The 15,206-nt window shown below is 52.8% G+C and overlaps 1 protein-coding gene across 1 annotated transcript in view; it reads right to left on the bottom strand.

The window, feature by feature from the left end:
- Positions 1–15,206, bottom strand: part of LOC122546787 (integrin alpha-5-like) — a 249,287-nt gene that overhangs the window by 74,259 nt on the left and 159,822 nt on the right. Inside the window, exons 19-20 of the mRNA XM_087985610.1 lie at positions 10,444–10,511; positions 10,187–10,334 (exon numbers count right to left, since the gene is read on the bottom strand). Of these exons, the coding sequence (XP_087841736.1) occupies positions 10,187–10,334; positions 10,444–10,511 (216 nt within the window). The remainder of the gene's footprint in view (positions 1–10,186; positions 10,335–10,443; positions 10,512–15,206) is intronic.

The following is a 15,206-nucleotide window of genomic DNA, read 5'->3' as shown; positions in this document are numbered from 1 at the left end:
CCAGGACAGGGACGGCACGGGGTTAGATACAGAGTAAAGCTCCCTCTACACTGTCCCCACATCAAACACTCCCAGGACAGGGACAACACGGGGTTAGATACAGAGTAAAGCTCTCTCTACACTGTCCCCATCAAACACTCCCAGGACAGGGACAGCACGGGGTTAGATACAGAGTAAAGCTCTCTCTACACTGTCCCCCCATCAAACACTCCCAGGACAGGGACAGCACGGGGTTAGATACAGAGTAAAGCTCCCTCTACACTGTCCCCCCATCAAACACTCCCAGGACAGGGAGAGCATGGGATTAGATACAGAGTAAAGCTCCCTCTACACTGTCCCCCATCAAACACTCCCAGGACAGGGACGGCACGGTGTTCGATACAGAGTAAAGCCTCCCTCTACACTGTCCCCCCATCAAACACTCCCAGGAGAGGGACAACACGGGGTTAGATACAGAGTAAAGCTCTCTCTACACTGTCCCCCCATCAAACACTCCCAGGACAGGGACAGCACGGGGTTAGATACAGAGTAAAGCTCTCTCTACACTGTCCCCCCATCAAACACTCCCAGGACAGGGAGAGCATGGGATTAGATACAGAGTAAAGCTCCCTCTACACTGCCCCCCATCAAACACTCCCAGGACAGGGACAGCACGGGGTTAGATACAGAGTAAAGCTGCCTCTACACTGTCCCCATCAAACAGTCCCAGGACAGGGACAGAGTAAAGCTCCCTCTACACTGTCCCCCCATCAAACACTCCCAGGTCAAGGACAGCACGGAGTTAGATACAGAGTAAAGCTCCCTCTACACTGTCCCCATCAAACACTCCCAGGACAGGGACAGCAGCGGGCTAGGGACAGAGTAAAGCTCCCTCTACACTGTCCCCCCATCAAACACTCCCAGGACAAGGACAGCACGGGGTTAGATACAGACTAAAGCTCTCTCTACACTGTCCCCCATCAAACACTCCCAGGACAGGGACAGCACAGTGTTAGATACAGAGTAAAGCTTCCTCTACACTGTCCCCATCAAACACTCCCAGGACAGGGACAGCACGGGGTTAGATACAGAGTAAAGCTCCCTCTACACTGTCCCCCCATCAAACACTCCCAGGACAGGGACAGCACGGGGTTAGATACAGAGTAAAGCTCCCTCTACACTATCCCCCCATCAAACACTCCCAGGACAGGGACAGCACAGGGTTAGATACAGAGTAAAGCTCTCTCTACACTGTCCCCCCATCAAACACTTCCAGGACAGGGACAGCACGGGGTTAGATACAGAGTAAAGCTCCCTCTACACTGTCCCCCCATCAAACACTCCCAGGACAGGGACAGCACGGGGTTAGATACAGAGTAAAGCTCCCTCTACACTGTCCCCTCATCAAACTCTCTGAGGACAGGCACAGCACGGGGTTAGATACAGAGTAAAGCTCCCTCTCCACTGTCCCCCATCAAACACTCCCAGGACAGGGACGGCACGGGGTTCGATACAGAGTAAAGCTCCCTCTACACTGTCACCCATCAAACACTCCCAGGACAGGGACAGCACGGGGTTAGGGCCAGAGTAAAGCTCCCTCTACACTGTCCCCCCATGAAACACTCCCAGGACAGGGACAACACGGGGTTAGATACAGAGTAAAGCTCTCTCTACACTGTCCCCATCAAACACTCCCAGGACAGGGACAACACGGGGTTAGATACAGAGTAAAGCTCCCTCTACACTGTCCCCATCAAACACTCCCAGGACAGGGACAGCACGGGGTTAGATACAGAGTAAAGCTCCCTCTACACTGTCCCCCCATCAAACACTCCTAGGACAGGGACAGCACGGGGTTAAATACAGAGTAAAGCTCCCTCTACACTGTGCCCCCATCAAACACTCCCAGGACAGGGACAGCACGGGGTTAGATACAGAATAAAGCTCTCTCTACACTGTCCCCATCAAACACTCCCAGGACAGGGACAGCACGGGGTTAGATACAGAGTAAAGCTCTCTCTACACTGTCCCCATCAAACAGTCCCAGGACCGGGACAGCAGCGGGCTAGGGACAGAGTAAAGCTCCCTCTACACTGTCCCCCCATCAAACACTCCCAGGACAGGGACAGCACAGGGTTAGATACAGAGTAAAGCTCCCTCTACACTGTCCCCCCATCAAACACTCCCAGGACAGGGACAGCACGGGGTTAGATACAGAGTAAAGCTCCCTCTACACTGTCCCCCCATCAAACACTCCCAGGACAGGGACAGCACGGGGTTAGATACAGAGTAAAGCTCCCTCTACACTGTCCCCACATCAAACACTCCCAGGACAGGAACAGCACGGGGTTCGATACAGAGTAAAGCTCACTCTACACTGTCCCCCCATCAAACACTCCCACGACAGGGACAGCATAGTGTTAGATACAGAGTAAAGCTTCCTCTTCACTGTCCCCATCAAACACTTCCAGGACAGGGACAGCACGGGGTTAGATACAGAGTAAAGCTCCCTCTACACTGTCCCCTCATCAAACTCTCTGAGGACAGGCACAGCACGGGGTTAGATACAGAGTAAAGCTCCCTCTCCACTGTCCCCCATCAAACACTCCCAGGACAGGGACGGCACGGGGTTCGATACAGAGTAAAGCTCCCTCTACACTGTCACCCATCAAACACTCCCAGGACAGGGACAGCACGGGGTTAGGGCCAGAGTAAAGCTCCCTCTACACTGTCCCCCCATGAAACACTCCCAGGACAGGGACAACACGGGGTTAGATACAGAGTAAAGCTCTCTCTACACTGTCCCCATCAAACACTCCCAGGACAGGGACAACACGGGGTTAGATACAGAGTAAAGCTCTCTCTACACTGTCCCCATCAAACACTCCCAGGACAGGGACAGCACGGGGTTAGATACAGAGTAAAGCTCCCTCTACACTGTCCCCCCATCAAACACTCCTAGGACAGGGACAGCACGGGGTTAAATACAGAGTAAAGCTCCCTCTACACTGTGCCCCCATCAAACACTCCCAGGACAGGGACAGCACGGGGTTAGATACAGAATAAAGCTCTCTCTACACTGTCCCCATCAAACACTCCCAGGACAGGGACAGCACGGGGTTAGATACAGAGTAAAGCTCTCTCTACACTGTCCCCATCAAACAGTCCCAGGACAGGGACAGAGTAAAGCTCCCTCTACACTGTCCCCCCATCAAACACTCCCAGGTCAAGGACAGCACGGAGTTAGATACAGAGTAAAGCTCCCTCTACACTGTCCCCCCATCAAACACTCCCAGTACAGGAACAGCACGGGGTTAGATACAGAGTAAAGCTCCCTCTACACTGTCCCCATCAAACAGTCCCAGGACCGGGACAGCAGCGGGCTAGGGACAGAGTAAAGCTCCCTCTACACTGTCCCCCCATCAAACACTCCCAGGACAAGGACAGCACGGGGTTAGATACAGAGTAAAGCTCTCTCTACACTGTCCCCCATCAAACACTCCCAGGACAGGGACAGCACAGGGTTAGATACAGAGTAAAGCTTCCTCTACACTGTCCCCATCAAACACTCCCAGGACAGGGACAGCACGAGGTTAGATACAGAGTAAAGCTCCCTCTACACTGTCCCCACTTCAAACACTCCCAGGACAGGGACACCACGGGGTTAGATACAGAGTAAAGCTCCCTCTACACTATCCCCCCATCAAACACTCCCAGGACAGGGACAGCACAGGGTTAGATACAGAGTAAAGCTCCCTCTACACTGTCCCCCCATGAAACACTCCCCGGACAGGGACAGCACGGGGTTAGATACAGAGTAAAGCTCACTCTACACTGTCCCCACTTCAAACACTCCCAGGACAGGGACACCACGGGGTTAGATACAGAGTAAAGCTCCCTCTACACTGTCCCCCCATCAAACACTCCCAGTACAGGAACAGCATGGGGTTAGATACAGAGTAAAGCTCCCTCTACACTGTCCCCCCATCAAACACTCCCAGTACAGGAACAGCATGGGGTTAGATACAGAGTAAAGCTCCCTCTACACTGTCCCCATCAAACAGTCCCAGGACAGGGACAGAGTAAAGCTCCCTCTACACTGTCCCCCCATCAAACACTCCCAGGACAGGGACAGCACGGGGTTAGATACAGAGTAAAGCTCCCTCTACACTGTCCCCACATCAAACACTCCCAGGACAGGGACAGCACGGGGTTAGATACAGAGTAAAGCTCCCTCTACACTGTCCCCCCATCAAACACTCCCAGGACAGGGACAGCACGGGGTTAGATACAGAGTAAAGCTCCCTCTACACTGTCCACCCATCAAACACCCCCAGGACAGGGACAGCACGGGGTTAGATACAGAGTAAAGCTCACTCTACACTGTCCCCCCATCAAACACCCCCAGGACAGGGACAGCACGGGGTTAGATACAGAGTAAAGCTCCCTCTACACTGTCCCCCCATCAAACACTCCCAGGACAGGGACAGCACAGGGTTAGATACAGAGTAAAGCTCCCTCTACACTGTCCCCCCATCAAACACTCCCAGGACAGGGACAGCACGGGGTTAGATACAGAGTAAAGCTCCCTCTACACTGTCCCCCCATCAAACACTCCCAGGACAGGGACAGCACGGGGTTAGATACAGAGTAAAGCTCCCTCTACACTGTCCCCACATCAAACACTCCCAGGACAGGAACAGCACGGGGTTCGATACAGAGTAAAGCTCACTCTACACTGTCCCCCCATCAAACACTCCCACGACAGGGACAGCATAGTGTTAGATACAGAGTAAAGCTTCCTCTTCACTGTCCCCATCAAACACTTCCAGGACAGGGACAGCACGGGGTTAGATATAGAGTAAAGCTCTCTCTACACAGTCCCCTCATCAAACTCTCTGAGGACAGGCACAGCACGGGGTTAGATACAGAGTAAAGCTCCCTCTACACTGTCCCCCATCAAACACTCCCAGGACAGGGACAACACGGGGTTAGATACAGAGTAAAGCTCTCTCTACACTGTCCCCCCATCAAACACTCCCAGGACAGGGAGAGCATGGGATTAGATACAGAGTAAAGCTCCCTCTACAGTGTCCCCCATCAAACACTCCCAGGACAGGGACGGCACGGGGTTCGATACAGAGTAAAGCTCCCTCTACACTGTCCCCCATCAAACACTCCCAGGACAGGGACGGCACGGGGTTCGATACAGAGTAAAGCTCCCTCTACACTGTCCCCCATCAAACACTCCCAGGACAGGGACAGCACGGGGTTAGGGCCAGAGTAAAGCTCCCTCTACACTGTCCCCCCATCAACACTCCCAGGACAGGGACAGCACGGGGTTAGATACAGAGTAAAGCTCCCTCTGCACTGTGCCCCCATCAAACACTCCCAGGCCAGGGACAACACGGGGTTAGATACAGAGTAAAGCTTCCTCTGCACTGTCCCCATCAAACACTTCCAGGACAGGGACAGCACGGGGTTAGATATAGAGTAAAGCTCCCTCTACACTGTCCCCTCATCAAACTCTCTGAGGACAGGCACAGCACGGGGTTAGATACAGAGTAAAGCTCCCTCTCCACTGTCCCCCATCAAACACTCCCAGGACAGGGACGGCACGGGGTTCGATACAGAGTAAAGCTCCCTCTACACTGTCCCCCATGAAACACTCCCAGGACAGGGACAGCACGGGGTTAGGGCCAGAGTAAAGCTCCCTCTACACTGTCCCCCCATGAAACACTCCCAGGACAGGGACAACACGGGGTTAGATACAGAGTAAAGCTCTCTCTACACTGTCCCCATCAAACACTCCCAGGACAGGGACAGCACGGGGTTAGATACAGAGTAAAGCTCTCTCTACACTGTCCCCCCATCAAACACTCCCAGGACAGGGACAGCACGGGGTTAGATACAGAGTAAAGCTCCCTCTACACTGTCCCCCCATCAAACACTCCCAGGACAGGGAGAGCATGGGATTAGATACAGAGTAAAGCTCCCTCTACATTGTCCCCATCAAACACTCCCAGGACAGGGACGGCACGGGGTTAGATACAGAATAAAGCTCACTCGACACTGTCCCCATCAAACAGTCCCAGGACAGGGACAGAGTAAAGCTCCCTCTACACTGTCCCCCCATCAAACACTCCCAGGTCAAGGACAGCACGGAGTTAGATACAGAGTAAAGCTCCCTCTACACTGTCCCCCCATCAAACACTCCCAGTACAGGAACAGCACGGGGTTAGATACAGAGTAAAGCTCCCTCTACACTGTCCCCATCAAACAGTCCCAGGACCGGGACAGCAGCGGGCTAGGGACAGAGTAAAGCTCCCTCTACACTGTCCCCCCATCAAACACTCCCAGGACAAGGACAGCACGGGGTTAGATACAGACTAAAGCTCTCTCTACACTGTCCCCCATCAAACACTCCCAGGACAGGGACAGCACAGGGTTAGATACAGAGTAAAGCTCCCTCTACACTGTCCCCATCAAACACTCCCAGGACAGGGACAGCACGAGGTTAGATACAGAGTAAAGCTCCCTCTACACTGTCCCCACTTCAAACACTCCCAGGACAGGGACACCACGGGGTTAGATACAGAGTTAAGCTCCCTCTACACTATCCCCCCATCAAACACTCCCAGGACAGGGACAGCACAGGGTTAGATACAGAGTAAAGCTCCCTCTACACTGTCCCCCCATGAAACACTCCCCGGACAGGGACAGCACGGGGTTAGATACAGAGTAAAGCTCACTCTACACTGTCCCCACTTCAAACACTCCCAGGACAGGGACACCACGGGGTTAGATACAGAGTAAAGCTCCCTCTACACTGTCCCCCCATCAAACACTCCCAGTACAGGAACAGCATGGGGTTAGATACAGAGTAAAGCTCCCTCTACACTGTCCCCCCATCAAACACTCCCAGTACAGGAACAGCATGGGGTTAGATACAGAGTAAAGCTCCCTCTACACTGTCCCCATCAAACAGTCCCAGGACAGGGACAGAGTAAAGCTCCCTCTACACTGTCCCCCCATCAAACACTCCCAGGACAGGGACAGCACGGGGTTAGGTACAGAGTAAAGCTCCCTCTACACTGTCCCCACATCAAACACTCCCAGGACAGGGACAGCACGGGGTTAGATACAGAGTAAAGCTCCCTCTACACTGTCCCCCCATCAAACACTCCCAGGACAGGGACAGCACGGGGTTAGATACAGAGTAAAGCTCCCTCTACACTGTCCACCCATCAAACACCCCCAGGACAGGGACAGCACGGGGTTAGATACAGAGTAAAGCTCACTCTACACTGTCCCCCCATCAAACACCCCCAGGACAGGGACAGCACGGGGTTAGATACAGAGTAAAGCTCCCTCAACACTGTCCCCCCATCAAACACTCCCAGGACAGGGACAGCACAGGGTTAGATACAGAGTAAAGCTCCCTCTACACTGTCCCCCCATCAAACACTCCCAGGACAGGGACAGCACGGGGTTAGATACAGAGTAAAGCTCCCTCTACACTGTCCCCACATCAAACACTCCCAGGACAGGAACAGCACGGGGTTAGATACAGAGTAAAGCTCACTCTACACTGTCCCCCCATCAAACACTCCCACGACAGGGACAGCACGGGGTTAGATACAGAGTAAAGCTCTCTCTACACTGTCCCCTCATCAAACTCTCTGAGGACAGGCACAGCACGGGGTTAGATACAGAGTAAAGCTCCCTCTACACTGTCCCCCATCAAACACTCCCAGGACAGGGACAACACGGGGTTAGATACAGAGTAAAGCTCTCTCTTCACTGTCCCCATCAAACACTCCCAGGACAGGGACAGCACGGGGTTAGATACAGAGTAAAGCTCTCTCTACACTGTCCCCCCATCAAACACTCCCAGGACAGGGACAGCACGGGGTTAGATACAGAGTAAAGCTCCCTCTACACTGTCCCCCCATCAAACACTCCCAGGACAGGGAGAGCATGGGATTAGATACAGAGTAAAGCTCCCTCTACACTTTCCCCCATCAAACACTCCCAGGACAGGGACGGCACGGGGTTCGATACAGAGTAAAGCTCCCTCTACACTGTCCCCCATCAAACACTCCCAGGACAGGGACGGCACGGGGTTCGATACAGAGTAAAGCTCCCTCTACACTGTCCCCCATCAAACACTCCCAGGACAGGGACAGCACGGGGTTAGGGCCAGAGTAAAGCTCCCTCTACACTGTCCCCCCATCAACACACTCCCAGGACAGGGACAGCACGGGGTTAGATACAGAGTAAAGCTCCCTCTGCACTGTGCCCCCATCAAACACTCCCAGGCCAGGGACAACACGGGGTTAGATACAGAGTAAAGCTCTCTCTACACTGTCCCCATCAAACACTCCCAGGACAGGGACAGCACGGGGTTAGATACAGAGTAAAGCTCTCTCTACACTGTCCCCCCATCAAACACTCCCAGGACAGGGACAGCACGGGGTTAGATACAGAGTAAAGCTGCCTCTACACTGTCCCCCCATCAAACACTCCCAGGACAGGGAGAGCATGGGATTAGATACAGAGTAAAGCTCCCTCTACACTGTCCCCCATCAAACACTCCCAGGACAGGGACGGCACGGTGTTCGATGCAGAGTAAAGCTCCCTCTACACTGTCCCCCCATCAAACACTCCCAGGACAGGGAGAGCATGGGATTAGATACAGAGTAAAGCTCCCTCTACACTGTCCCCCATCAAACACTCCCAGGACAGGGACGGCACGGGGTTCGATACAGAGTAAAGCTCCCTCTACACTGTCCCCCATCAAACACTCCCAGGACAGGGACGGCACGGGGTTCGATACAGAGTAAAGCTCCCTCTACACTGTCCCCCATCAAACACTCCCAGGACAGGGACAGCACGGGGTTAGGGCCAGAGTAAAGCTCCCTCTACACTGTCCCCCCATCAAACACTCCCAGGACAGGGACAGCACGGGGTTAGATACAGAGTAAAGCTCCCTCTGCACTGTGCCCCCATCAAACACTCCCAGGCCAGGGACAACACGGGGTTAGATACAGAGTAAAGCTCTCTCTACACTGTCCCCATCAAACACTCCCAGGACAGGGACAGCACGGGGTTAGATACAGAGTAAAGCTCTCTCTACACTGTCCCCCCATCAAACACTCCCAGGACAGGGACAGCACGGGGTTAGATACAGAGTAAAGCTCCCTCTACACTGTCCCCCCATCAAACACTCCCAGGACAGGGAGAGCATGGGATTAGATACAGAGTAAAGCTCCCTCTACACTGTCCCCCATCAAACACTCCCAGGACAGGGACAGCACGGGGTTAGGGCCAGAGTAAAGCTCCCTCTACACTGTCCCCCCATCAAACACTCCCAGGACAGGGACAGCACGGGGTTAGATACAGAGTAAAGCTCCCTCTGCACTGTGCCCCCATCAAACACTCCCAGGCCAGGGACAACACGGGGTTAGATACAGAGTAAAGCTCTCTCTACACTGTCCCCATCAAACACTCCCAGGACAGGGACAGCACGGGGTTAGATACAGAGTAAAGCTCTCTCTACACTGTCCCCCCATCAAACACTCCCAGGACAGGGACAGCACGGGGTTAGATACAGAGTAAAGCTCCCTCTACACTGTCCCCCCATCAAACACTCCCAGGACAGGGAGAGCATGGGATTAGATACAGAGTAAAGCTCCCTCTACACTGTCCCCCATCAAACACTCCCAGGACAGGGACGGCACGGGGTTAGATACAGAGTAAAGCTCCCTGTACACTGTCCCCCCATCAAACACTCCCAGGACAGGGACGGCACGGTGTTCGATACAGAGTAAAGCTCCCTGTACACTGTCCCCCCATCAAACACTCCCAGGACAGGGACAGCACGGGGTTAGATACAGAGTAAAGCTCCCTCTACACTGTCCCCCCATCAAACACTCCCAGGACAGGGAGAGCATGGGATTAGATACAGAGTAAAGCTCCCTCTACACTGTCCCCCATCAAACACTCCCAGGACAGGGACGGCACGGTGTTCGATACAGAGTAAAGCTCCCTCTACACTATCCCCCCATCAAAGGACAGGGACAGGGTCAGGAAGGATTTAATGGTCCAGTGTTGCTTTTCTTTATGAGCGGGATTTGATTTCCAATGCAGAAGATACCGGTCACTGCGGCATTCCGTTCGGAACGCAATCCGTGTCCGATCGTACCTCGTTGCGCACTATTCCGCTGTACTCCGCCTCGGTGGGGACAAAGACGTGGAGCTCTGCTTCATAGGCTCCTCCCTCCCCCAGATTCCTCGCCTCGAAAATCAGCGTGAGTGGGTTGTCATCCCCGTGGTACACCGTCTTCCTGTCCCTGCAGGAAGACCACAGATTCCGATCACAACCCATCAGGACACCACTTCCCGGATCCCAGTCCAGAAATCCGCTGCTCCTTTCCTTTGCAGAGTTACCAGGCCACTTACCCGTTGACAGAAAGTTGGAGGTCTGGCACACAGACGTTATCGTCACCGCAATCCAGTTGGATCTGGGCCTGGTTGGAGCGCACAAAAAAAACAGACGTTATCCGCTGTTGTTTCCATCCAAAGGCCCATCAACCCTGACGTTGTGGTGCAGCTTCAGCTGAATTTGAAATACAGACTCGGCTCAAAGTCCTCTCTCGAACCCTCACTTCCGACACGGGTGGTCGAACGTTGAAAGGGCTGCACGAGTAAAGCTCCCTCTACACTGGTTCCCCCATCAAACATTCCCCACCAGCAACCATCCAAATCCCAGTGAATGATCTCACATTGAAGCCCTCTCTCGGAAGCAGTGGACTGAACACAAGTGAATTTCACATTCAGCACGAGCGAGGGAGGAGCGGGTCCGGGACTAGTGTTAGTCAACTTAAATCCGGGCAATGAGGAGAGAACGGGAGCTAAAATGAACAGGCACATTTGATTCAGGGATAGAGTCATAGTCATTCAGCATGGAAACAGACCCTTCGGCCCAACCAGTCCATGCCAACCATAACCCCAAACTGAACTGGTCCCACCTGCCTGCTCCTGGCTCTCAACCCACCAAACTTTTCCTACTAATCTGATCGGTATCGATGAGTTGCACCAAAGGGTCTGTTTTCATGCTATACATCTCTACTCTTGTACTTATCAAAGCACCTTTTAAGTGTTGTTAACTGAGCCCACACTCACTGCTCCCTCAGGAAGCTCATTCTATACATGGACCACTAAGAAGCACACAGCTCAGGGGATATTTCAAAATACACAGATCCGACACATTCTAAACCAGCAAGGAAAGTTCCAAGGGACCCACTGTCCGTGGTTAACTCGACAAGTTCAGGATCAGAAAGTAGGCCGAAAGGCGAGTCTTAAAGAAAGCTCGCTAGAAATATAAAAGCGGACAGAAAGAGTTTCCACAAATAACTTGTTAAAAAGTAGAATTTTCACAGTGAGCATGAGTCTATAAAAAGCAAGGCTAAGGTTTTCTTGATGAAAAGGAGTTGACTGATGAACCGAACAGGTATTTTGGGTCAGTATTCATTGCAGAGGGTTCAGGCACCATCTCAGAAACAGCTCAATCACAAAATTACAATCAGTGGCACAGAGTAAATTGTTGGAGCTATCACTGACCAGTGCCCAGGTCTTGATCGTCCCAGGGTCTGAAAAGAAATAACTGGGGAGATAGTTGATGCCTTGATTTTAATATTCCAAGGGGTCCTGAGATTCAGGGAAGGTTCCTTTGATTGGAAGGTGGCACATTTAATTCTTTATTCCAAAAGGAAGGGGAAAGCAGGAAAATACAGGCCAGGTCGAGGAACATCTGTCACAGGGTGGTCGGCACGGTGGCACAGTGGTTAGCACTGCTGCCTCACAGCGCCAGAGACCCGGGTTCAATTCCCGCCTCAGGCGACTGGCTGTGTGGAGTTTGCACGTTCTCCCCGTGTCTGTGTGGGTTTCCTCCGGGTGCTCCGGTTTCCTCCCACAGTCCAAAGATGTGCAGGTCAGGTGAATTGGCCATGCGAAATTGCCCGTAGTGTTAGGTAAGGGGTAAATGTAGGGGTATGGGTGGGTTGCGCTTCGTCGGGTCGGTGTGGACTTGTTGGGCCGAAGGGCCTGTTTCCACACTGTAATGTAATTAAATCTAATCTAAAAAGGGTGGAAATGTTAGAAGCTCCAACAGGCAAAGTTACAACAGGGATTGACTTGGAAAGTTTCGAGGTCATCATGCAGAAGTGACATGGCTTTGTGAACAGGAAATCATGTTTGACCATTCTATTGGAGTCATTATAGAACCTCGACAGTGGGCAAGCTGGCCATTCGGTCCATTGAATGCGAGCTGACCGAGCAAAGAGCATCCTACCTACACCCATCCCATCCCTGCAACCCCGTGTTTCCCATGGTTCATCCACTGAGTCTGCACATCCCTGGACAGTTTAGCATGGCCAATCCACCCTAACCTGCACATCACTGGGCACTATGGGACAGTTTAGCATGGCCAATCCACCCTAACCTGCACATCACTGGGCACTATGGGACAGTTTAGCATGGCCAATCCACCCTAACCTGCACATCCCTGGACACTATGGGACAATTTAGCATGGCCAATCCACCCTAACCTGCACATCCCTGGACACTATGGGACAATTTAGCATGGCCAATCCACACAAACCTGCACATCACTGGGCACTATGGGACAATTTAGCATGGCCAATCCACCCTAACCAACACATCCCTGGGCATTATGGGACAATTTAGCATGGCCAATCCACCCTAACCTGCACATCCCTGGACACTATGGGACAATTTAGCATGGCCAATCCACCCTAACCTGCACATCCCTGGGCACTATGGGACAATTTAGCATGGCCAATCCACCCTAACCTGCACATCCCTGGACACTATGGGACAATTTAGCATGGCCAATCCACCCTAACCTACACATCCCTGGGCACTATGGAACAATTTAGCATGGCCAATCCACCCTAACCTGCACATCCCTGGGCACTACGGGGACAATTTAGCATGGCCAATCCACCCTAACCTGCACATCCCTGGACACTATGGGACAATTTAGCATGGCCAATCCACCCTAACCTGCACATCCCTGGACACTATGGGACAATTTAGCATGGCCAATCCACCCTAACCTGCACATCCCTGGACACTATGGGACAATTTAGCATGGCCAATCCACCCTAACCTGCACATCCCTGGACACTATGGGACAGTTTAGCACGGCCAATCCACCCTAACCTGCACATCCCTGGACACTATGGGACAGTTTAGCACGGCCAATCCACCCTAACCTGCACATCCCTGGGCACTATGGGACAATTTAGCATGGCCAATCCACCCTAACCTGCACATCCCTGGACACTATGGGACAATTTAGCATGGCCAATCCACCCTAACCTGCACATCCCTGGGCACTATGGGACAGTTTAGCACGGCCAATCCACCTTAACCTGCACATCCCTGGACACTATGGGACAGTTTAGCACGGCCAATCCACCCTAACCTGCACATCCCTGGGCACTATGGGACAATTTAGTATGGCCAATCCACCCTAAACTACACATCCCTGGGCACTATGGGACAATTTAGCACGGCCAATCCTCCCTAACCTACACATCCCTGGACACTATGGGACAATTTAGCATGGCCATTCCACCCTAACCCGCACATTCCTGGGCACTATGGGACAATTTAGCATGGCCAATCCGCCCTAACCTGCACATCCCTGGGCACTATGGGACAATTTAGCATGGCCAATCCACCCTTACCTACACATCCCTGGACACTATGGGACAATTTAGCATGGCCAATCCACCCTAACCTGCACATCCCTGGACACTATGGGACAGTTTAGCACGGCCAATCTACCCTAACCTGCACATCCCTGGACACTATGGGACAGTTTAGCACAGCCAATCCACCCTAACCTGCACATCCCTGGGCACTATGGGACAATTTAGCATGGCCAATCCACCCTAACCTGCACATCCCTGGACACTATGGGACAATTTAGCATGGCCAATCCACCCTAACCTGCACATCCCTGGGCACTATGGGACAGTTTAGCACGGCCAATCCACCTTAACCTGCACATCCCTGGACACTATGGGACAGTTTAGCACGGCCAATCCACCCTAACCTGCACATCCCTGGGCACTATGGGACAATTTAGCATGGCCAATCCACCCTAACCTGCACATCCCTGGACACTATGGGACAATTTAGCATGGCCAATCCACCCTAACCTGTACATCCCTGGGCACTATGGGACAATTTAGCATGGCCAATCCACCCTAACCTGCACATCCCTGGACACTATGGGACAATTTAGCATGGCCAATCCACCCTAACCTGCACATCCCTGGACACTATGGGACAATTTAGCATGGCCAATCCACCCTAACCTGCACATCCCTGGGCACTATGGGACAGTTTAGCACGGCCAATCCACCCTAACCTGCACATCCCTGGGCACGATGGGACAATTTAGCATGGCCAATCCACCCTAACCTGCACATCCCTGGACACTATGGGACAATTTAGCATGGCCAATCCACCCTAACCTGCACATCCCTGGACACTATGGGACAATTTAGCATGGCCAATCCACCCTAACCTGCACATCCCTGGACACTATGGGACAATTTAGCATGGCCAATCCACCCAAACCTGCACATCCCTGGGCACTATGGGACAATTTAGCATGGCCAATCCACCCTAACCTGCACATCCCTGGACACTATGGGACAATTTAGCATGGCCAATCCACCCAAACCTGCACATCCCTGGGCACTATGGGACAATTTAGCATGGCCAATCCACCCTAACCTACACATCCCTGGACACTATGGGACAATTTAGCATGGCCAATCCACCCTAACCTGCACATCCCTGGGCACTATGGGACAATTTAGCAGGCCCATCCACCCTAACCTGCACATCACTGGGCACTATGGGACAATTTAACATGGCCGATCCGCCCTAACCTGCACATCACTGGGCACTATGGGACAATTTAGCATGGCCAATCCACCCTAACCTGCACAACCCTGGGCACTATGGGACAATTTAGCACGGCCAATCCACCCTAACCTGCACATCCCTGGGCACTATGGGACAATTTAGCATGGCCAGTCCACCCTAACCTGCACATCCCTGGATACTATGGGACAATTTAGCATGGCCAATCCACCCTAACCTGCACATCCCTGGACACT

This window comes from Chiloscyllium plagiosum, unplaced genomic scaffold (assembly GCF_037043375.1).
Source record: "Chiloscyllium plagiosum isolate Xiang-an unplaced genomic scaffold, Cpla_swu_hap1 HiC_scaffold_53X, whole genome shotgun sequence".
Taxonomy (NCBI): Eukaryota; Metazoa; Chordata; class Chondrichthyes; order Orectolobiformes; family Hemiscylliidae; genus Chiloscyllium; species Chiloscyllium plagiosum.
This window is presented reverse-complemented; position numbering and strand designations above follow the sequence as displayed.